The sequence below is a fragment of the Macrotis lagotis genome, chromosome 1 (assembly GCF_037893015.1).
Source record: "Macrotis lagotis isolate mMagLag1 chromosome 1, bilby.v1.9.chrom.fasta, whole genome shotgun sequence".
Lineage (NCBI taxonomy): Eukaryota > Metazoa > Chordata > Mammalia > Peramelemorphia > Peramelidae > Macrotis > Macrotis lagotis.
Window position 1 is genome coordinate 866,255,729 of NC_133658.1, and position 23,691 is coordinate 866,279,419.

General features: G+C 40.7%; 2 protein-coding genes across 2 annotated transcripts; one reads left to right on the forward strand and one right to left on the reverse strand.

Moving 5' to 3' along the window:
• Positions 1-154: 154 nt before the first annotated feature.
• On the forward strand, positions 155-7,569 carry RSRP1 (arginine and serine rich protein 1). The gene is made up of 5 exons (XM_074218091.1): positions 155-233; positions 454-946; positions 4,822-4,973; positions 6,618-6,701; positions 7,081-7,569. The coding sequence occupies exons 2-5, from the start codon at positions 472-474 to the stop codon at positions 7,243-7,245; spliced, it is 876 nt and encodes a 291-aa protein (XP_074074192.1). The 5' UTR covers positions 155-233; positions 454-471; the 3' UTR covers positions 7,246-7,569.
• SYF2 (SYF2 pre-mRNA splicing factor) lies at positions 5,745-20,380 on the reverse strand. The gene is made up of 7 exons (XM_074218092.1): positions 20,286-20,380; positions 19,996-20,166; positions 17,368-17,493; positions 15,735-15,852; positions 14,149-14,239; positions 12,915-13,013; positions 5,745-9,985 (listed from the first exon to the last, which is right to left on the reverse strand). The coding sequence occupies exons 1-7, from the start codon at positions 20,307-20,309 to the stop codon at positions 9,820-9,822; spliced, it is 795 nt and encodes a 264-aa protein (XP_074074193.1). The 5' UTR covers positions 20,310-20,380; the 3' UTR covers positions 5,745-9,819.
• Between the last annotated feature and the right edge of the window lie 3,311 nt (positions 20,381-23,691).

The window sequence follows — 23,691 nt, forward strand, 5'->3', positions numbered from 1 at the left end:
GATGTGGGAGTTGGGGATGCGCGTGCGCAGCCCGGCCAGAGCCGCCCCTCGCCCCGCCTTCGGCCGCCGCGCATGCGCGACGGGGCGGGCTTCGGGTCCTTTCGGTGGGCGCCTTCAGAAGGCGGAACCGACGGCTGGGTGTGGACGGGGCGCCCTCGGAGCCGCTTCTCGGCTGGAAAAGGGCGCCGGCTGCGGCCGCTGCTTCCTCGCGCGGCCCCGAGTGCCGGTTTCGCGTAAGTGGCCCGTGTGCGGGAGGGCTCTGGCCCGCGGCCGGCCGGGCGGGAGCGGGAGAGGAGGCCGGCCGTCGGGGCCGGGCGGGGCGCGCGCATGCGCGGGCCCGGAGCGGCGGTGGGGCGGCCCCCTCGCGGCGAGCGCGGCCCGGCCGCCCCGGGCGGGGCCCGGCGCTTCCGGGAGGGCGGGCTGGCTGAGCGCTTCCGGGGCCTGTCGTTGCAGGCGCGGCGCGGCGCGGCCATGGCGAGCTACGCGAGCGGCCTGTGGCCCGGCGCCGCCCGGGGCCCGGGGCCGGGCCGCGCCAGCCGCCTCTCGTCGCGGTCGCGCAGCTCGTCGTCCTCCGCCTCGAGCCGCTCGTCGTCCCGCAGCCGCGGCGGGCCCCGGCGGAGCCCCTCTCGGCCCCGCTCCCGCCGGCGCCACCAGCGCAAGTTCCGCCGCTACTCGCGCTCCTACTCCCGGAGCCGCTCGAGGTCCCGCGGCCGCCGGCCCCGGGAGACGCTCCCGCCTCGGGGCCCCCGGAGGAGTTACCGACCGCCCTCCCGGGGCAGGTCCCGGTCCCGCGGGCGCTCGTACTACCGGAGGGCCTACCTGGGAGCCCGGGAACGCAGGTACTACGGCTTCGGCAGAACCGTGTATCCGGAGGCCCACAAGAGCTGGAGGCACCGGTCTCGGTCCAGATCCCGCAGCCGAACGCCGCTGCGGCTCAGTGAAAAGGGTAGGTGGGCCCCGGGAAGCCGCCAGCTCCGTGCCAGGGTCTCCCTTCAAGTGGGTGCCGGAATCTCTCGGGACTAGAACTCCACTTTATGGAGCGGGTTTTTTCCTAAATTGAATGGAAACCAGTGACGGGGAAGTCGAATTTTCTCCAAAGTTAGTATTGAAGTCTGGCTGGTTTGTTCGATGACACTTCGAATAGGGAAGTACTTCTTGTTTACCTTAGGCTTGATGAAGGCTTGCGGGAATCCCTGTGTGGTTCTAGGAACGAGTTAGTCAAATGAACTGGAACCTTTTTGAAATGGACCCCATGTGGAGGCAGTGGGTAGAGTTTGGAGACAGTGATCTTGCTCATTGGGGCTCCAGAACCCACTCTAGGTCATTCAGAAAATAATTTTTTCCTTCACGACTGTTGAGTGCAGTGTGGAGTCTTTAAAAGGCATCTCCACAGCTTTGCTAGCTAATTAGCGCTTGAGATTCTTGCAGTGGGGACTAGTAACTCTGGACTTAGCCACTACGTTAATTGCTGGGTATGGGAACAAATTATCAAACACTTCAGTTCCTGTTTGTTAACCTTGCTCTTCCTGGTTACTTTATTTTCTCTCCCAGGTTTTTCCTCTTTTCTCTTAACTGAAACTGAATTTAAATCAACAATTATGTTTTGATTTGAATTGGATTTATTGAACAAAGTAACAAGCAAGGGTTTTTTTAAATAAGTGCACACACACACACACACACACACACACACACACAGAGTTTATCTTTGGCTTTTTGCAAAGAAAAAAAGAAAACCCAAATACTTCACTTTTGTAGCTGTAGGGAATTCTATATTCATAATTAATCTTTTGAATTGTTCAGTCATGCCTAAACTCCCAAGTGATCCAAAGAATATTTGTTTTGTTTTTGCAAGGTAATAGGGTTAAGTGATTTGCCCAAGGTCACACAGCTTAATTAAGTGTGTGAGGTTGGATTTGAACTCAGGTTCTCCTGACTCAGTCCAGTGCTCTACACTGCCACCTTGCTGATCTCATGAACTTTTGAGTTTTTTTAAGGTTTTTTTTTTTTTTTGCTAGGCAGTGGGGTTAAGTGGCTTGCCCAAGGCCACGCAGCTAGGTAATTATTAAGTGTCTGAGGCCAGATTTGAACCCAGGTACTCTTGACTCCGGGGCCAATACTCTTATCCACTGTACCACCTAGCCGCTCCTCCCATGAACTTTTGACAATAAATAAACCAAATTGGTTATAGAACAGAGAATTTACCTATGTGTAACTTTTCTTTAAGTTACTTATTGTATATCTAAATTCCAGTTGTTGCGTTAGTGACAGTCTGGCAATAGTCAGTACTTCCTATTACACCATAAGGCTTGCTTCCCTTAGAAGAGCCTTGGGCTCAAACTCTGATGCTTGACATTTAAAGAGAAGATCACTTTATATATTTGTCTATGAAATGGGGATGACTAATAATGGCTGTAGGGTAGTTAGGTGTGAAGTGGATGGAATGCTGGACCTTGGACTCATCTTCCTGAGTTCAAATCTCATCTCAGACACTGCTGTGTGACTGGACATGTTACTTCACCTTTGTCTGCCTTATTTCCTCATCTATATGAGCTGGAGAAAGGAAATGGCAAACCACTCCAATATCTTTGTCAAGAAAACCCAAAGGGGATCATGAAGAATCTGACATAACTGAACAGCAACAATAAAAAATGACTGTAATAGTGTAATAGCTACATTACAAGGTTCTTGTACAACTTAAAAACACTATATAAATGTCATCTATTAAAGGAGTTTTGGGAGAAATGGATAGTTATTTTTTGGTTCAGATTAACAAAATAACACACCTCCCTCAGAGAGAGAGAGAGAGAGAGAGAGAGAGAGAGAGAGAGAAGCTAGAGGAAATCCCATAATGCAAGGTCTTTTATGCACTTAGAAGAAAGCATTTATTCCTGCCCCCTCATGCCAGTTGTAAGATGGGTCACAATCTAAATTGGATGCATTGGTTCCTATACATTTTCCCCACCCTGCTCATACTAATGAGATAACTATCTGTCTTAAGCATGCACAAAGGAGGTCAAAATTAGGCTCATTTAAAAATTTAAAAACAATCTCATCAGTTTTTTTTTTTTGCAAGGCAAATGGGGTTAAGTGGCTTGCCCAAGGCCACACAGCTAGGTAATTATTAAGTGTCTGAATTCGGATTTGAACTCAGGTACTCCTGACTCCAGGGCCGGTGCTCTATTCACTGCACCACCTAGCTGCCCTGATCTCATCAGTTTTTGTTCAGATTGAGGTCACCTGCCTATAAGGCAACAATATAGGCAGAGCCCAGTCTTTGTAATGTAAACTAACAATCCTCCCTTCACATTTGTGGAACCCAACCCCCCCCCCATATTCCTCACAATTCCCCCCCCTTTTATAAGAATAATTTGGGGGTTCCAACACCATATTAGTGTTTTCTTTCTTGAATCCTTGTTATTGACATAACTGACTTTTTCTTCTATCAAGATTTTTACATGTCTCTGATAGGAGATTTGTGCAGGAGCACGTCAACTTTCTGATTTTTTTTTTGTTTTACTACTTGCCTATTGTCATCTATCTTTAGTTAGCAACTTGATAGCTTCACTTTACCACAAATTCCTCCTCCTCCAATCCACAGACTTGTTGCATGGTTTAGCCAGCCAGCAAGTCCGAGGGCCCTAGCTGTCTAATTGATAATTGTTTCCACTACAGCTTAGAATCTAATCGGGATATAAATTGGGGTTCCATAGCTCTAACCCCCATCCTGTGCCTAGGTAGCAGGTCCATAAGTCTGGATAATTCTTTCTAGGGGCCATGCGTCTCCCCATCCATTAGCATCTGCAGTCTTAGTTAATGAGGTTTCCACATTTCTTTAATCTTCACTTAAGTCATCATATAACCTTACCCTCAACTGCTCTTCTTCTGTAGGCAAAGAAAAGGTTTGGCTTTACCAACCCTATATAGCAACTCCCTGACCAGCCTTTGGACAAATGGGTGTAGGCAGTAGTCCCACAAATCCAATAATGTTCCTTTAGTGCTGGTTAGCCTTCCAGGAACATTAGTTAACTGGTTTCCAACAAATAGATAATACTATTTATCTTTACTTTCAAGTGTCCTTTCTAAATAAGCCATATAATCATCATGACAACATTTCCAAAGTTACTGTAACTGCTTCTACTGGCAAGTTTTTAAATTTTTATTTAAGGCAGTGGGGTTGGAGTGATTTGCCCAAGGTCACATAGGTAGGCAATTATTAAATGTCTGAGGCCAGGGTTGGTGCTCTATCTACTGTGTCACCTAGCAACCCCCACTGGCAAGTTTTTATACCAATGTTTTTAGATAGGTCTTCTGGCTCCAAAATTGATCAAAATAAATCCCTGATTTTGTGTCATTGGACCAACCCCAGGAATAGCTAATACATCTAGTGATGTTTCTTTAAATTTCTTATTGTAAATGGCCATTTCTGTACTTTCCTTGCAAGTCCATGCTAACTCAGTTTTTCCTTAACAAGACCCCCAGGTGCCATCATTACATCTCACATTATCTATTTATTGATCGCCTATCTCTTTAAGTTGTACAGTCCAGAATATATGTACCCTGCTTCTGGATATGTCCAGACATTTGTTACTCCCCAGGAAAATATCCTGGTCAGGCCAGGTATTAAAAATAGTCATCCTGAACTGACTCAGTCATATGCCATTGGTGTTTCTCTCCTCTGGATCAGAATTCTGTGCCACAGTGCATGAAAAGAATAGTTTTTTTTAAAGCATGTTTTTATCCCTGCATAATAACAATGGTTATTTCCTTGATAGAAAATTAGCTTTTAAGTATTAATAATTATTTTGTTCTTTTCTTTTCCAGATAGGATGGAACTTTTAGAAATAGCAAAGGCTAATGCAGCCAAAGCTTTAGGAACAGCCAATATTGACTTGCCAGCTAGTCTCAGAACTGGTTCATTATCTAAAGACACAAACTATGGAAGACAAATACAGGGTGATACTGCAAAACTTGAGGTAAGTATTATCAGGCCAGGTGTTTTAAGTTCTTCATTTAAACAAAGAACACTTCAGAAATAAACTACTTTCAAGATGAACCTAAAATATATAGACTTGTTTTCAAAAATGCCTTTGTTTACTTTTCTATGAGAATTGGAAGTCAAATTTATAACATACAGTGAAGATGGGAAAGTAATGATATTGTTTTGGGTGAAGTGCTCTACATATCAAGGAATACTAATTTATCTTAACTCCAAACTCTTAAAAAGTGTAGCTGATACCTCAAGCACTTCTATGTAATTCTCAAGGTTTTTTTCTTAAAAAAAACCCAACTTGATTTAGATTATTAAATTCTGTACAAACTATTCATTAACTTTCATTTTCAACAAATTGTTCCCACAAACTCTGTACTCCCATCTTTCAGTATAGTTCACTTGCTTTATTTCTGTCTTATAGAAATCATGAATGTGGTCTCCAGACATTGATGAAGAAAATCTCTTGGTAATTGATACATGGGCTAAAGCTGCTGTGAGAGAGGTTTACATAACTTGAAAGTTAACTTTCACAAAGTGGAAATTTTAGTTTTGTGGTGGTAGAATATCTGCATGTTAGAACTTGGACAGATGCAAACTTAGCTGCACTTCAGAGGAAGTACCTAAAATTGCATTTCAGTAATAACCCTACAAGTACACTTTGTGGTTTGGGGAGGCATCTGTGTTATAGATGTCCCTTTCATAATGTATGCAATATATTCCAGATGTTTGAGAGATAACAGAAGAAGAGGCCTGCTTCACTTGCAGATAAGTTTATTGTCATTCTCCAGAGCTCTGCAGGACAATGTGCACTTGAATCAGTCAAATGCAATGTGCTTTAATTTCTCATTACATTATTATAAAAATCAAAACTTTTACATCTAGTTTTTATATTCAAGAAAATAAAGTATGGGTGGTTTATAGATAGACTTTGGGATCTATTGAATACAAACCTTGGTCATTGTCTAGTTTATTTTATGTAAGTGAATAAAAGTATATGTTGCTAATTTAAATCCTTTAATTCATGTCAGATTTTAAAATATATTCTTAAAAACACTTAAAATATTCAATATTTTAATATGTAAATAGGTTTATATAGTATACATGAGAAATGCCATCCAGGTGAACCCAATTTCTTAAAACTTGTTTTAGACAAAAGTATTAATGATTTGGTGACTTAATTACCCTAGTTTGACTCTTAATGCAGATTTCATAGGTGACAAAATTTAAGCTTTTCAAGTAGCCTTAACTTTTGATGAAGGATGGGAAACAGTGAAATTAAACATGAGATTTTTACTCAACCTGGTATGTATGTTTTACAGGTTTTATATATCCATATGAATTTGAATTTAAAAAAGATTTGGTTTTTACCTCAGTGAGGTGTAAGTAAAAGAAGCCTTTTGGTTAACTTGGAAAAGATTGCTATTTTTGAGCTTTATATTGAATTATTTTTTTAGGGTTAATCCTCAACAGAGCATGCTCTTCTTGGGGCCTGATCTTACTAGTTTTTTGAGTAGATCAAACTTGTTTATAAATATTTCCAACTAAATTGGTATACATATAAAGTTTTATAGAGTGGTCATCAGTTTTCTCAGCTTAAAAAAATTATTTTTTTCAATCCATTTTATAGCTGTCAGGAAGATTAAATGAGGATTTAATTAAAACCGCAAATGAAAGTTCTGCTCAGCAGAGAAGCCTACCTTTCAGCTCTAGTGTAAGTATGGTGTGAGTGATTTTCATTTTGGTTCTTTGGTAGTGTAAAGAACATTGGACTAAAGAGCTGGAAAATTTAGGTCACATTCCTGACATTTTATCTAGGATCCAGTTTCCTGTTAGCAGTGTGACCTTGGGAATGCTAATATCCCACTCTGGGTTGGTTTCCTTTTTTTCCATAAAAAGGTTGGTTGGACAGCCACTTTTCAAACATAACATGAAAAAAAATTAACTTAGAATTGGACATAAATAAGTAGACCATAAGAATTTGATAGTTATTTCAAAGTTGTTTTGGATAAAAGTTTTTAGGATTTACTACTGTCTCTTTAAATATACTAAATATTAAAGATTAACTCAGTGCTTGATTTTTCTTTTTGCAGAACTCTGTAGCAAATTCAGTACTTCAAAAAACAGCTAAAGAGACTGCAGAATCCCCTAAAGAAGATGAGAAAAGCCAGAATACCTATGGACAGTGGGTTCCTGTCAAGAAAGAGGAAAATAGTTTACTTTTAAGTTCTAAAATGGCACTCTCTTTCAAATTCTAGTACTAAGAACATCCCCTTTTCTCATGAACCATGAGTAGCAGAAGTAGCTATAAAGACAGTTTGAAATTGTAGCATGAAAAGATGTATCATATTTTAAAATGTATCATATCTTAGATTTCTCTTCCAGATAAGTGAAATGAACACAAATGGACCAGAAATCACAGGTGGGATTTTTTTGTATATGTAGATATTGTAAATATTTGTGGTGTTACAGGGGGTTAAATATAGCCAGTGCTAACTTTTAAAACAGTAACTAAACATTTGTAAGTTGATGTTTGTATATATTTTGATTTGTTAATAAAGTCTAATTTTCATTTTTCTGTAGTTTCTGCCTGAATTAATGATTGAGAGAAGTGGAGCCTGCCTAAATTGTTAATAGTTTTGAGTGTCCTTGTGCGCTCTCTCTATCTCTCTCTTCTTTTTAACAAATACTTCAGAGACTGGAAACATAGGCCTAATCCTTGAACACTGGTTTGAAGTAGCATGTGTAAATGAAGATAAAAAGACTATTTCTTGTTCTGGGACTTGACTGTTTACTTTGAAAAATTCCAAAACTTGTCACAGGATTTTGTGAAAAGGATTTTTTTTCAGAGCAGAGCTATCTTCCAGGTCCTGTGTAGTATGTATATACAGCCTCCTTTGCTACTCTGCTTGTATAATTTCCCATTACATTGTATCTAAATATGGCATTTCCACTATTCTGTGAATGTGAACTGAGCATTGATCAGTGGAAAAGAGCTGTCTTTTGAAGGTTTCTCTTGAGAAGTCAAATGATTTTTTTTTGCAAGGCAGTGGGGTTAAGGGATTTGTCCAAGGTCACATAGTAAAGTACATTAAGTCACATTTGAACTCAGGTCCTCCTGACTCCAGGGGCTGGGTCTCTAATTCACTGTGCCACCTAGCTGCCCCATCATAAACTGATTCTTGAGAACACCCTCAAAACTTGATACAATGACATTCAGAATCAGGAAAACAAGGAAGAAAAACAGGTAGCAAAATTATAAAATACATAAGACAGCTTTTAAAAATTAAAGATAACAAGCTTTGAAATGTTTAAACTCCACCGTTTTCTGGAGGCAGATGGTTTTCTCCATCACAAGTTGTTGCCCTGATCAACTTCCCATATTGTTAGTGTGTATGATGTTCTTCTGGTTCTATACATTTCTCTATGCTGGTTATAATTACAAATAAAAGAGCTCCTTTCCCCATTTTTTGGGGGAGGGAGAGAGAGTTCTCTTTCTAGACAGGTACCATGGGTATGATATATCAGACATAATTCTCACATTTAAATTTTCTTGCCAGGTTCAGTGTTGCCCTGTTTTTGGTTAATTGGAGGCAGAGGTTAATGAAGAGTTGAGCTGGATAAGCTCAAGACTGAAAACAAATTATGGGAATATTTTTGTCATTCAAGATGGCACTGAGTCATTTAAAAAATTTAGTCACTTAGAGATGACTTCACTCTAGTATTGGAAATAATTCTTGTGGGCCTGCATATAATTATGTCCTAAAAAGGCCTTTATTTTGAGGTCCTCAATGCTACCTTTATAATGTCACCTTTAATCTACTTAAATCACCACTGTAAATGGGAAAAATAAAAACGAAGCTAAATTTAGCTTTTCTGGGCAACTAAATGGCACAGGGAATAAGAGCCCTGTGCCAGGATTCAGGAAAACCTGGTTCAAGTTCAGCCTCCAGATAACTGTAATCACTTACCCTGTTTGCCTCAATTCCTCATCTGTAAAATGAGTTGAAGAAATGGCAAACCACTCTATTAACAAAGTCAAACAATTGAAGACCACAAAAATTTCAAATTTTCCTTTGATCTGGTTTCTACCTTTACTGACACCTGGAATACAGCTTGGCCCTATTCGTTCTAGTATCTTCCACTAAGAAGTGATTTTTAACTTAGCAGCCTTTAAACTCCTATGTTTGGTCATTCACAAAAAGGAAGAAAACAATTTTTGAACTATTAGCTGAGTAGGAACAAAAAAAAGCCAAGGTTTACAATCTTACTTGCTAAAATGATCACTAGACATATTGGGACCCAAATAAATGTTCTGCCAAATTTGCAGCAAAGGCTGGATGACTACTGGCTATGTTGGAAAGGGATTCAGGGTGAAGGAAGGAGATGGCCTCAAGATTTCTACTGATTCACTTAAGCCCAAGAAAGGCAGTTATGTCCCCACCCCTAGTAACACTCAACACTTAAAAGATGATGACTGGATTGTAGTACTTTATGTATAAAATTTACAAAACATCTCGGATACATTCTTGTTTTCACCTCACAACAGTCCTGCAAGTAGGAACTAGTTCATTTATCCCCATTTTACAACTAGAAATGTGGGCTTCAATGATTTTATCCATGGCGTTCTAGTCTGGTAAGACATAGGGAAAAGTTTCCTTACCAAGATAGATCAAATCTTTACAAGTTGTATTTTTTTCCTAAAATAGTTACTTTGAATTAGGAAAATACACAAACTTATAAATGCATCTGAGTGTTAAATAACAGTTGAGTATAAATCATCTTTTATTTGTAGAGTTCACTGATAGCAATTGTGACTATACCATTGAAGTTTAGACAGCTGTTCCTCTCTCCAAATTCTGTTTGATTTCAGCTGTATATTTTCCATAGAATCTCTCTGCTTTCTTGTTGAATTTGGCATTTCTTTCATTAATGTAGTCAATATCAGAGTCATCATTATAAGGTCGTCGTCGACTATATTTTTCTCGTTTCTCAATTCTGAAAAAAGTTTATAAAGATTAAATTTTTTGGTCTTCTGGAAATTAGAATGCATAATTATGAGAGTTAAAAGATAAACTTGGGCTTAAAATTCTCAGCTTTGGATTACTCCTGTCATCTGTCTTTACTTCTACTCATGTACTACTGAATGAAGCTGAAGAAAATCATGAAATTGTGCTAAATGAGTTGATATTTTTGCATCATTTCATCTAGGCCTAATCAATTCACTATTCCACCTACCACATTGGCTTTTCTAATTCATCCTTCCTCAAACATTCCAGCCCATCCCAGGTGAGAACCCTGGCCTTTTATTTCATTGAAAAAATTGAGATCAGGGGCAACTAGGTGGCAAAGTGGATAAAGCACGGGACCAGGAGTCAGTACCTGGTTTCAAATCCGACCTCAGACACTTAATAATGACCTAGCTGTGTGGCCTTGGGCAAGCCACTTTAACCCCATTTGCCTTGCAAAAGCCAAAAAAAAAAAAAATTGAGATCTTTTTCTGAGAGATCCTCTTCTGAGATCTTTTTCTGAGAGATCCTCTTCTATCTCACATAATGATATGGCCCTTCTTGAAGTCTATTTGCCCAAGTGATTCTATTTTATTTCATTTTCTCTGACACTTATCCCAATTCTCACAATCTTCAATTTCTCCCTGTGCACTGGCCTGCCCTTCTGCTAGCTGTCTTTGCATATTGTTCTTCCCTTTCAAGGCTAAACTCCTCAAAGGCCTCCATTTCTTTTCCTTTTACTCTCCTTAAGTCTGTGTTTTAGTTTTCCACTTCATTTTATTCCAAAAGTATTCTCTCCAAGGTAACTAATGAACTCTCAATCACCAAATCTAATAGTCTTTTCTCAACCATTCTTTTCTATCTGTAGCCTCTTTTAACTATACAATCACCCTCTTCTCTCTCTTTTTTAAAGTTTTTGCAAGGCACTGGGGTTAAGTGGCTTGCCCAAAGCCACACAGCTAGGTCATAATTAAGTGTCTGAGGTCGGATTTGAACTCAGGTCCTCCTGATTCCAGGGCTGGTGCTCTATCCACTGCACCACCTAGCCTCCTCTTTTCATTTCTCTTTTGAGGACTCTCTTGGTTCTCTTTTCTCTTTCTACCTGTCTAACCACTCCTTAGACTCTTGCAGGATCCTCACATAAGGCCCACAATTAGTACTTATTAAGAATATTCCCCTAAAGCTGCTTCTTTCCTACTCCCTCTAGACTGTTTTACTTGGTGATCTAATTTGCCCCCATGGATTCAATTATCTCAATGCAGATGATTCTCAGATCCATTTGTCCAACCTTAATTTCCCTCAAACTCCAAAGACCTATTGATTTTGAACTAGATATCCCCAAAACGTCTTAAACTCAACATGTCTAACAACATTTTTTCTCTCCAAAACCTTCCCACACTCTCTAACATCTCTATTACTATTTCCACACTCACAGTTCTTCAGGTTTAAAATCTCAGCATTCACTAGGACTCCTGATGCAACACTCACCCCATCCAATTACTCACTATCTCTTTTCCCCTTGGACATTACCTCCACCTTAGTGCAGGTCTTCATTATCTCATAAAACAACAGCTGTGGGTGGCTGTGCCTGCCTCATCTCTGCCCTCTACAATCCACTTTCCACTTGGCTTTCAAATTCATCTTTCCCAATTCATTAAACTCCAGGATTAAAGTCCTTCAAAACCTGGTCCTCTCCTAATCCTCTAGTCTGCTTATACTTTCCTCCCCTTCACACAGACTTTGGTCTCCTTGGTATTTCTTTTACAAGATGCTCCATCCTCCTGACATGGGGAGTACTCTGCCTTCATCCCCCACTGAAAGTTTCTCATCATTGCCTCTGGGCATTCTTCAGCTCCAACAAGTAGCTTTTCCTGATCTCCCTTAATACGAGTTGCCTACCCAGTGAAACAATCCCAAGTTTACCACATGCACATCTTGTTTGTACATAGTTGTTTGCATGCTGCCTTCCCTATTAAATCATTGGAACTTTGAGAACAGGTACTGGTTTTTTGCCTTTCTTTTTCTCTCCAGGACTTAGCATATATTGATTAATAAATGTCTAATTGACCAATCAACCACTCCAAACCCTGCAACCTCTCAAATTAAATGTTTACTGACCCTAGTGTAGAAAAAGTCCTACGTTTGCTCAACATTCAAGTCCTTTCTTCTTTACTAGACACTAAGCTCCTTGAAGGCAGGGACTCAATGCCTGCACATACACAAAAAATGTGAATTTTCACTCCCAATCTCTTCTAACTTCTCAACTGCTTATGTGTATTAAATTAAGCAACACAAAAAACTCAAATACAACAATTTACCCATGATGTTGCAAAGTAAAAATGGGAACAATTTAATTCAGAACTTACTCTTTCAATGATTACAATAGTTTCAATTCACACCTTGCTTAGATGTCTTTAAAATACTACTGAAATTCAACTTTATATAACCCTGATGGAAATAACAAGTACAAAATTAATTATTATATGAGACATCTGTATATGACATGAAAAGTTAAGAGAGCTAAAGATTTTTTTTTTTTGGCCTTTGCAAGGCAAATGGGGTTAAGTGGCTTACCCAGGACCACACAGCTAGGTAATTAAGTGTCTGAGACTCGATTTGAACCCAGGTACTGTACTCCTGACTCCAGGGCCAGTGCTTTATCCACTGGGCCACCTAGCCGCCCGAGCTAAAGATTTTTAGCATGTTAGGTAGACCCTCTCTGTGTAGCCATTACAGGAGAACAAGGACAGTAGGCATGGAGGGGGTTACAGTTTGCACCCCTGCAGAAGTAGCTGCCTCTGAGAGATCAGAAATGCATTGATGTAATAAAACAAGTTAAGAAAATGCAAGAAGTTAGGATAACTAATGGTAGTCTGCATGAAAATCAATACAATCTAAGCCTTATGCTAAGTACTTACTGTTTTTCTAGATCTATAACCATTCTATCAATTTCCTCTGAAGAAGGTACATGGGTTCCATGAAGAAGACTGTTGGATGTTGGGTAGAATTCTTCTCCACTGCAAGAGATCAAAATTATAACATGAACACGTTTTGTCACAAATGCTGAGTGATAGGAATAAAAGGATTTCCTTTGAAGCACTAAATTTAGCATTAAATAGAATCCCCCAAAACGTTAAACCTTGAAGGGACTTTAGAGACTGTCCAGCTCAACTTTCCTCCAGGTGTCCCCCTCCCTATTTTAGATCTAAGAAAGTGGGATGTGTGATTTAAAAAAAGCCTGAAGGAGATTAGTAGGCAGGCCACAAAATTCCAGAATCCCCAAGTTAGGTACATCTTCCCATGATGCTTGCTGGCAGCCCACTCTCCACAGCAGATGCTGTATGAGGGGATGAAGGGATTCAATATTTATTAAGGACCTATGTGTGCTGGACACTATATTAAGCACTATACATATATCATCTAAGAAGGAAGCATTATCCTCATTTACAGATTAAGAAATGGAGGCAGGGAGAAGTAGGGCGACTCGCCCAGGATCACAAAGCTAGTAAAGGTCCTGATTCCAAGTTGGCACACTCTCCTCTGTCACTTAGTGCAGCAGGAACCAAGTCCTCACAGACCCCCAGGTGAACAGTCTGCCGAAAGCATTTCCAAAGGTGCTCTGGCAGAGGCTCGATGACCCCTGGTCAGTACCCTGTAGAGGGGATTCCCATTCTGGTTTACAACTGGGCTGGAGCAGAGATGTCCCACATGTAGCCTACTCCCGTAGATGGGAGTCAGATTACCTTAAGAAGCTGGAGATCCTACTTTTTCCCCTTTTTTTGTAGAGTTCTGATTGGTAATTTTGCCCATCCAATTCCACTTACAAGTCTTAGTTTTTGGCTCTGGGGCCAAGGCCTCCCTGGGTCTGCACCCAGGTTCACATGATCCTTTTAGCTTAAGATCCCTTCCTCCCTGCCCTAAGCTGGATTTCCTCTTCTGCTCCCACCTGTCCAAAGACCATGTAAAGTGTAGTCACTCCACCATGTACTTTTGAGTTCAACTGCTCCAGGTGTGTGTGGGGGGAGTGAGCCTCCTCATGGAATCATGCTCTGGGCATGTACTGTGTTAGGGACTACACAGATTGTAGTAATGGGACAGATGGTGTTTAAGGAAAAGAAACAAAGGCTGATTGATCCTGGGTCCCATACTTACTGCTTTTCTCTGAGTTTTTCATATGATTCCATATCAGGTTTGATCTGCTTCGTCAACCGATGATATTGGCGTAACTGAGCAGCTGCATAGTCTTTATATAAAATGGAAAACTGATTATGGAGACAGTAATTATTAATTTATCTGTTAAGAGTCTTTAAGCAACAACAGTGAGCAGATCAACAAGGCAAGGGCACCACACACCATGACAGATGGCAACCCCTCCATGCTTTAGGAAATTTGCTTCATCAGTTGCTTTGACCAAATACCTACAGTAGGATGTAAGAAAAAAAGCTTTCTAAGGCCTTGAACACTCCCAACTTGGGGAGATAAGGAGTCAGGGTGAAAGCACAGGATATAGTATAAGTTGGACTGGATGTATTCTAAGATCCCTTCCAAACCTGAGATCGTTTGAAGAGTTTACAGGCTCAGAGAAGAAAGGGGTAGAATGGCTAGTTTGGTTTTCAAAAATACTGCAAACAGCTGAGAAGCTACAGCAGCTAAAGCATTATTCTGCTCAGGTCAGTGTTTTTTGACTTACTGTCTGGACATTCTTAACTTTGAAATTTTCAGACCCTGCCTCCAACACTTAAACCCTGTGAATTCTGTTCTGACTAGTCTTGAAAGGTGGCAAAACCCTCCAGTTACTTTTATGGATGAAGAGTTCTCCTTCAACAGCCCCATTCACTGACAAAGAACTAGTTTACCCTGCTCATGGGTTTTTCTATCCTTACCTAAGCTAGTCAGATTGGCAGATGTCAAACAATTTGAACTCTGCTGGTATAGAACGAGGCCCACCTCCATGCTATGAAGATGACTTTAATTTGGGAGGGACGGAAAGAAGGGAGGCAGGGATGGAGTAGAGATGGTAATCATTAGGCGAGTAAAAACCCAAAGTTTTCTTGAAAGAATTATCTGAAAACAACAGGGTTCTGGGTACCATTTCTATCATTGGGAAACTGATATAAGCTTTAATGTTTCTGGTTTCAAACAGTGAAAAACACCCATCTTTTAAGGACCTATCTTTTACCTCTTGGGTACAAAAATGCTGCCATTTTTGACTGCTGGCAGAATTACATTTTAGTTATACAAGGTTTTTCAACCACCACAAGCTGTTCTTACACACACATCCATCTTTTTAATGGCAACATTCTCCTGGTGTTGCTATAGAACATAACTATATCTGAAAAAAAAACAAAATTGTGGTTGACCCGAAGGTCAATGAAGAGACATAAGATGAGAGTAAACTGGCTGTGGCATGTTACTAAAGATGACCCACATGAAAGGTAGTGAAGAAGGAAGGGTCTGCCTGCCAAGAGAAGCAAGTAGACTGCATAGTGATAGCCAGCCTCCACACTGCAATGGCAGTCCTGAAATGAGAAGAGCTTTGATGGACGCCTTGAACAAATTGGTCAAATCCTTTATAGAGTACATGACAAGTAGCATGGATGAGCTATGAGCTTCATGCATCATTCTAAGTATATTGCTGACGGGACAAGTTCTTATCAACTTACTCTCTGAAGGTCTACTCTTCTCTGGAATTGCTGGATGTCATTCTATAGCAAAGCTGTTCAATGAAAAGGATTTACCTGAAAAGCCCAGGTCTGGGTTCTTCCTCTTCTTCTTTCTCTCCCATCTTTCTGCATCTTCAGCACTGATCTCTAGTAGCTTTACTCGTTCATAGTCTTCCCCCCTTGCAGCACATTCCTAAAAGATCAAAGTTCTGTTTAAAAAATAATTTAATAGCTTACTATATTGTGGTTTGATAGTTTTGGCTACAAAAGGTTTCCCACATGATATTAAATGAAAGGATCAGAGACTGAGAGATGAGAGGGACCACAAAGACTATGAAGTCCAACTTCCTCATTTGAAGGATGAGGAATTCAGAGCAAGAGATACAGTGATTTGTCCTATACCAGGTAGGAAGTGTCTAAGGTGGAATTTGATCTCGGGTTTTCTTGACTCCAGGGCAGTTAGGTGGCACCAGTGGATAGTGACAGACCTGGAGGAGATGGAAAGTATCACCCTCCTGAGTTGCAATCTGGCCTCAGACATATATAAGCTATATGACCCTTAGTTTCCTCATCTGCAATATGATGATCTCTCTTTGGATAAGGAAATGACAAACCACTCTAGTAGCTATCTTTGGCAAAAAAATCACAAATGAGTTCAAGAAGAGTTGCACACGACTTAAAAATTACTGACTCTGGATTCAGTGATCCACTATAACAAACTGGTTCTCCATTGGACAAATATCATCACCCCATTTTGCACGAGGCACGTGAAGTTCAGAGAAATGAGCTAATATTAGAGTTACTGAATGATGGTGATGGGACTCAAACCTTTTTTTTTCAAGGGTTCAATTATTATCTTTCCATGTCTCTCCTGAACTCCAGTACCACATCATCAACTGCCTTCTGGACATTTTTTTTTCTTTTTAGATTTTTGCAAGGCAATGGGGTTAAGTGGCTTGCCCAGGACCATACAGCTAGGTAATTATTAAGTGTCTGAGTCTGGATTTGAACTCAGGTATTCCTGACTCCAGGGCCAGTGCTCTATCCATTGCGCCACCCAGCTGCCCTTCTTCATTTTTCTTTAGGCCACATATCTAACATTCTAGATCTGTTATCTTAACACACACCATACAACCACAACTATCTCCTATAATCTCCTACTTCAACCCTATTGCCATTCTAATACATCCTCTACACACCTACCAAAGGGATTTTCCTAGATTGAAGTTCTAAACAGGTGATTGCTTTCTTCCACTCCAAGTCCCTCTCAACTAAATATCTTATGATCCCATGATCCTGACCTGGGGTCTCAGTTTTTTGGTGTCTTGAAGCATTAGTCACCTCCATCCCTGGATCTAATGTGTTCTCTATATAATCAGAATAAGAGGTCACCTCCAAGTTCCTTTACAGATCTAAATCCTATGATTTAATGACCTGGTTTAAAAACAATGACTTCAATACATTTCCATAGTACTTTCTTACAGTAGGCTAAGTTTTAAGATTAAAGAATCAGCTTTAAAAAGAAACCCGATTTCCACACAAAATCACAGATTTAAAGCTGGCATTTGACTGGAAATCATCATTTTACAACTGAAGCTCAGAGAGGTTCTGACTATCCTAACAGAGGCTGCTCACCCTGACTCTGAATTCAGCACCCTCTCCATGGTACCATACTCCCTCATTTTGAAGTATAGAATGATGTACTTACCTTCTTCTTTTCTTCAACTTGCAGTTCCCATTCCAAACGAGCCTTCTTAGCCTCCCAGTTTGCTGGCAGCTTGAGTCTTTTATCTTCCTCCACAACTTCTTGATGATTTAATTTTCGGGCCTCATTCTAAAAACAAAAATGTATCACCATTACATAAGATTAGTTTTAAGTTCTTTGGGAACAAGGATGTGTTATCTCTATTTCTAAAGCAGAGGAGGTGCAGTTGAGTTTTGGAGACCTAGGTTTAAATCCTACTTCTGACACACACTGGCTTTGTGATCCAGAGGCAGTCACAACTTTTTAAGGCCTTGGGCAGTTCTCTAAGACTCTTAACTTTCATCAGTAGATGTAGCTCCTATCACTATCCTGACAAAAACACAAGACTGGGCTGATGTTAAGGTGAATGGTCAATGTGTCCTCTTTCTCATTAGACCTGAGTTCTACTGCCATTATATAGCTGTATGATCCAGAACATGTCACTACCCCCTTTCCATGAACCTCATTTAAAATGAGGAAACTAGAATGTACCACTCAAAGGTCCCAATTCTGACATTGAGATGTTTCAGGGTTCTCAGATCCTTCTCAGCTCTGACAGTGCATTTTGTGAGCATTCTTCCAGCTTTAATAGCCTACTTCTTAAAGTCTCAAAAAAGAATGAAGAGGTGGGACGGCTGGGTGGCACAGTGGATGGAGCATCAGCCCTGGAGTCAGGAGTACCTAAGTTCAGATCCGGCCTCAGACACTTAGTGACTGCCTAGCTGTGTGGCCTTGAGCAAGCTGCTTGACCCCACTGCCTTGCAAAAATCTAAAAACAAAAAAAAAAAACAGAATAAGAGGCTCCCTACTGCCTTTAGGACACAATACAATCTTCTTTGACAGTTAAAATTCTTTGTAATCAGGCTTTAGCCTACCTTTCCAAGCTAATTCTGCATTTTCATTTTCAAGCCTCATTGGCCCAGCAGCTCATCCATACAATCTCTTCATTCTCAGTACCTTTGCCCTGGCTGCCTCTTTCCTTGGCCCCTCCTAGAATTAGACTTCATACTAACCTCATCTCTATCTCTTAGTTTTTTGGCAAAGAGACTAAGACCTAAGCTTATGCTTAAGCCTATTATTTTTTTTTTTTGCGCCCTGGAATCAGCCATTTGTAAATGATTACCAAATGAAGATACTATAGATATTCCCTGATATCCTAAATTCTTCAAGGCACATTTCAAATGTCAATCAAGCATCTATTAAACACTTTCCAAGTGCTGGACAATAAGAGACCTATTCTAATTTCCTAGCACCCAGTGCCTTCCTTTCCTACATAAAACTTTTATTTTATATATTTCTAATTTACTTACATGTGCACTTATGCAGGTACTTACTACAGTAAGAGGATGGTTATCCCTTATTACAAGGAAGGCAGGTGTCTTTGTTAGCATAGTCATTTACACAAGTCAAAGGAAACATGTTTTCTTTATAGTTGGTCCATCTGCAGTCAATGTGCTTTATCAGATAGGATAAAGAGGTGACAACATTCTGGAACTATCAAGGTCCTCTGATTTCTCCTTTGTAGCCAAATCAATTAGGAAGGAGATATAGAAGAGACATTTTGCTTTTAAGCTGCCCCTACAGTAGGATATTTTGATATCTCCTAACAAAAAAGAAATGGCAAGCAGGGCAGCTAGGTGGCGCAGTGGATAGAGCACCGGCCCTGGAGTCAGGAGCATCTGAATTCAAATCTGGCCTCAGACACTCAATAATTACCTAGCTGTGTGGCCTTGAGCAAGCCACCTAACCCCATTGCCTTGCAAAAAAAAAAAAGAAATGGCAAATTGAACAAGAGATAGTTATGGTCACCTTTTAAAAAATGTTTTTAGGTTTTTTGGTTTTTTTTTGCAAGGCAATGGGGTTAAGTGGCTTGCCCAAGGCCACACAACTAGGTAATTATTGTCTGAGACCAGATTTGAACCCAGGTACTCCTGACTCCAAGGCCTGCTTTATCCACTGTGCCACCTAGCTGCCCCTACGGTCACTCTTAAGAGAGCATCCTTGCTTCTTAAAAAATTCCTCACTTAACCTGTTTCTTCCTCAATGAACCGGGGACAAAGAGCACTCTCCCTCACAGGGTAGTTGGACAAATAAAATTCAGTACTATGCACGTTACTTTGAAAATCTTAAATGGCTACATAAATGCTAGTCATGATGACTAAGCTTAAGAGGATCACAGATTTGAAGTCTGAACAACCCTCTGCGCTATCTCTCCATCTGACGGATGGGGAAACTGAGGGGCTCAGGCCTTTTTGACTCTAATAATGCCTCTGCATTAACTACTTAAAAACGGTTTATTATTCTCGTAAATAATGATAACAACAATAGTAACTTAAAGGTTCTCTGGGGGGACGATGCTCACCCCTCGCTTTTTTTTTATTTTGAGTTTTACAATTTTCCCCCTAATTTTGTTTCCCTCCCCTCACCCCCACAGAAGGCAATTTGTCAGTCTCTACATTGTTTCCATGTTCACCCCCGTTTTACAGAGCAGACTGAGGCCGAGGTGTCCGGGCGCCCCCAGGCCCAGGGCTCTGCCCATCGCGACCCTTACACGATAAAAGGCCGCCCCAGCAGAGCCCGGGCCTCCCTTACCCTCTTCATGTGCAGCTCCCGGAACTTCCTCAGTCTCTCCTCTCGCTTCTGGGCGGCCCGCGCCTCGGCCGCGGTCAGCTGCTGCTGCTGCTCCTCCTCCTCCTCTTCTTCTTCTTCCTCCTCGTCCTCCTCCTCCTCTTCCTCTTCGTCCTCCCGGGTCTCCGCACGGGCCTACACGGCGGAAGGGGCGGTCAGCCGGACTCGGCTCCCTCCCGCGTCCGCGGCGCCACCCCGAGCCTCTGGGCCTCCGCCCCTAACTCCCCCCGACCCCGCTGTCAGCATCCCCCTACCTCAGTTTCCACTCCCGACGCCATCCCTGCGAATCTTCCTCCTCTTCCGCCGACTTCCGGAAAACTTAAGGAAACGACTTCGACAACATCCGGTCTCACGCTCTTACGTCAGTGACGCAATTTCCTGAAGTGGAAGCCCGCCCCTGCCCGAGACCCCGCCCCCGAGGCAAACCTACACTGAGAAGAGAACGAGAACTGAGATGGGGGAGGGGAAGAGTAGGCTTCGCGCAGGCGCGGAGGGAATCGACCGAGGCTGTGTGAGCAGAGGTGTTTTGAGAAGGATCGAGGTTCAAGAAAGAAAAATAAAGAATATTAGAAAAAAATCCTAAAATCAGCAAAAAAAAAAAGTCACAGGATCATAGAACGTCAGAGTTGGACGAACCTCAGAATAGAAAATGAATGAAATCACTGTGAAATGAAAGCAATCATAGTAGACCTTGTTTTTCAGAGTTGTTTGCAGCGGCTCCTCCCTTACATTGTAAGTGTCTTAAGGACAGGATCTGTTATTTTTTTCAATCTTTTTGCTCTGTGGAGTCATCCCCAAACTTCGAATATCAGAGCCGAAAAAGGCTCTAGTATCAAGATGTCAGGACTGAAAGGGATATAGACCATAGAAGAGCTGAAAGGGACCTGGGAGTTTATCAGTTGAACCCCTTCATTTTATAGTTGGCAAAACTGAAGGTCTAAGAGAGGGAGTGTTTTATCTATGGTTTCCAAGTTTTAAGATTTAAGCTTAGGTCTTCCTGAACTCAAATCCAAGGCTCTTTCTATAATTTCATAATTTCATGCTTCTTTGCTTTATCCTAACCTCATTGATTGCTAAAGTTGCTTTAAAATGAATTTTGTTCAGTTAATATTTATGAGTAATATGTTCCATATTAAAAGAGTGCACCCTTCTAAGAGTTTTTACTTTATTATGAGAAATAACTGAGACACACAAAAATCGAGAACATAAAGTACAGATTTTCGTCTGCTTTTCTCTCTAATAAGAATGATAAATCTGATGTAGAGATGTCAACTTTCTATGTGAAAATGCCAACTTTCTCTTTAGAAAACAAGAGACTTGCCTGGTTATCTTTGTAATAACAACTATAAATCCTTCCACTGCATAAATAATCACAAGATAGCACAGATATCTTGGAAGGGGAGAGAGAGAATCTCATGTTTTATGTACATCTATGATGAGGAGGAATATCTCAAGTCCAGATAAAAAAATTCTTTCTCCCTCAGTGAAATCTGCAGTTGTGACATGAAGCAGACATCCTGAAATCAGGGAAGGAAGCTATAAACTATGCTGTAACTTCATTCGTTGCTGCAAATAATTTTATGGGACTTTGTCTAATTCCTATAAATAATTTTGCTCAAATTTCTTACTTGGAGACCAGTTTTCTAATTGGCTCCCATTCATGAATGAACCATAAGCCTGTTGAACTCAATAAACATATATGTTAGCCTAATTCTGCTTTGTCTTTATTAAGGCCAAACTCTTAGAGGTTGATACAATGAAAGCCCAGTCCTGGGAGCATACACCGGGGACCCATGTGGAAGTTTAGTGAGGCTGCTTGCCAGGTATGTGCTTTCTACCTCAGAGTAGTAACAAAAGGTTTCTTTCAGTTTTTCTCTGAAGTGAGAACTGCATTGAGTTTGAGCCTAAGTGTAATGACTTCCTTTATCCAAAGTTTCAAAATGCAAGTCAATAATAGTTGTGATCTTGCCCAAACATGATCGATAATATTGTGTCAAGCCTATAACATCATTCCTGCTGGAATTGTATGCATATATTCGAAATGACACATGTTGACCCTACTGAGCTTGTCATTCTTGTCTTAGGTTAATTGTCATGTTCAGTAAATAGTGTGTGATAGCAATGTTCAACTGTATTGGATGGCAAGGAATAGTTCTAGACTTTTCTGATACCTGCAATGCCAGGTTTTGCTTGAATAGCTTATTTCCAGTTCTCTTTTCTGAGTATGAAATCCATATATTGGAAAAAATTTTCCTATAACATTTTGATTTCTAGTTTCTGATGAAATAGACAATCAGTAAGATATGAAATAGTTTTACCATCTTTTCCCAGAGTTAGAAAGTCGATACATCCAAGTTCCCCAGATATGTTGGTTCTTATAATATCCTAAAATGCAATAAGGGTGGTTGATGCTTTTAATTGTGTACATTTGGCACAAGTTTTATACTTCACCATCTCTGGTCAGGTAGAATTTGTTAATGCAGCAGATTAAACTCAGAAGTGTGTCCAGTTCCCCTCAAAGACCAGGTTGTTAAATATTTACCAGAACATTCCTGTCTCTATCCCAAAATGATTTGTATTTATTTTTTTTTGTGTTTATATGAACAAGGCAGACTCCCCTATAGAATGTGTAGCAGAGATTGGATTTGAACACTTCCAATCAAACTAGGGTTATCCTCTGGCCCCTTTTGGTAAGCTGTATATTCTGGATTCTTACTAAAGGCCATGTTTGACCAACTGCTTCTGATTGGTTCCCATTTGTCCCCATGTCTTGAGAATGTCAAAGATAATTGTCCAGTGAGCCAGGGAGAGCCATCCCCTCATAAGGATTTTTTTTTTTGCAGAGTAAGGTCTTATAGCTTCTTTTTTTAAAATTAATTTTTATTAAAGATATTATTTGAGTTTTAAAATTTCCCCCCCAATCTTACTTCCCTCCCCCCACCCCCCCCATGGAAAGAAATCTGTCAGTCTTTACTTTGTTTCCATGTTGTACCTTGATCCAAATTGGGTGTGATGAGAGAGAAATCATATCCTTAGAGAAGAGACAAAAATTCTAAGAGGTAACAAGATCAGACAATAAGATATCTGTTTTTTTCTAAATTAAAGGGAATAGTCCTTGAACTTTGTTCAAACTCCACAGCTCCTTATCTGGATACAGATGGCACTCTCTTTTGCAGACAGCCCAAGATTACTCCCGATTGTTGCACTGATGGAATGAGTGAGTCCTTCAAGGTTGATCATCACCTCTATATTGCTGTTAGGGTGTATAATGTTTTTCTGGTTCTGCTCATCTCACTCAGCATCAGTTCATGCAGATCCTTCCAGGCTTCCCTGAATTCCCATCCCTCCTGGTTTCTAATAGAATAATAGTGTTCCATGACATACATATACCGCAGTTTGCTAAGCCATTCCCCAATTGAAGGACATTTACTTGATTTCCAATTCTTTGCCACCACAAACAGGGCTGCCCTCATAAGGATTTAAAAGGATAATATAGAAAAATTCTTGTGTAAACCTCAAACTCTGGCTGTTCTGTCTTGCAGTTCTGACAAAGAAGGAGGGGAAATCTCTCTGTACACCAGTTTTCCTTTGGCAATCATGGCATGGTGACCTGGGTTCACCATCACCAAACAGAAGTGGTAATTAGGGACATGAGATACT

What these genes read in the sequence shown, in the direction of transcription:
- SYF2 (XM_074218092.1), bottom strand. Translation starts at nt 20,309, where the DNA reads ATGGCGTCGGGAGTGGAAACTGAG. An exon ending in GAAAAACTCAGAGAAAAGCA is followed by an intron (nt 13,014 to 14,148) that starts GTAAGTATGGGA and finishes GATCTCTTGCAG; the next exon opens with TGGAGAAGAATTCTACCCAA. An exon ending in GTTATAGATCTAGAAAAACA is followed by an intron (nt 9,986 to 12,914) that starts GTAAGTACTTAG and finishes AACTTTTTTCAG; the next exon opens with AATTGAGAAACGAGAAAAAT.
- RSRP1 (XM_074218091.1), top strand. Translation starts at nt 472, where the DNA reads ATGGCGAGCTACGCGAGCGGCCTGTGGCCCGGCGCCGCCCGGGGCCCG. An exon ending in GCTGCGGCTCAGTGAAAAGG is followed by an intron (nt 947 to 4,821) that starts GTAGGTGGGCCC and finishes TTTCTTTTCCAG; the next exon opens with ATAGGATGGAACTTTTAGAA. An exon ending in GTGATACTGCAAAACTTGAG is followed by an intron (nt 4,974 to 6,617) that starts GTAAGTATTATC and finishes TCCATTTTATAG; the next exon opens with CTGTCAGGAAGATTAAATGA.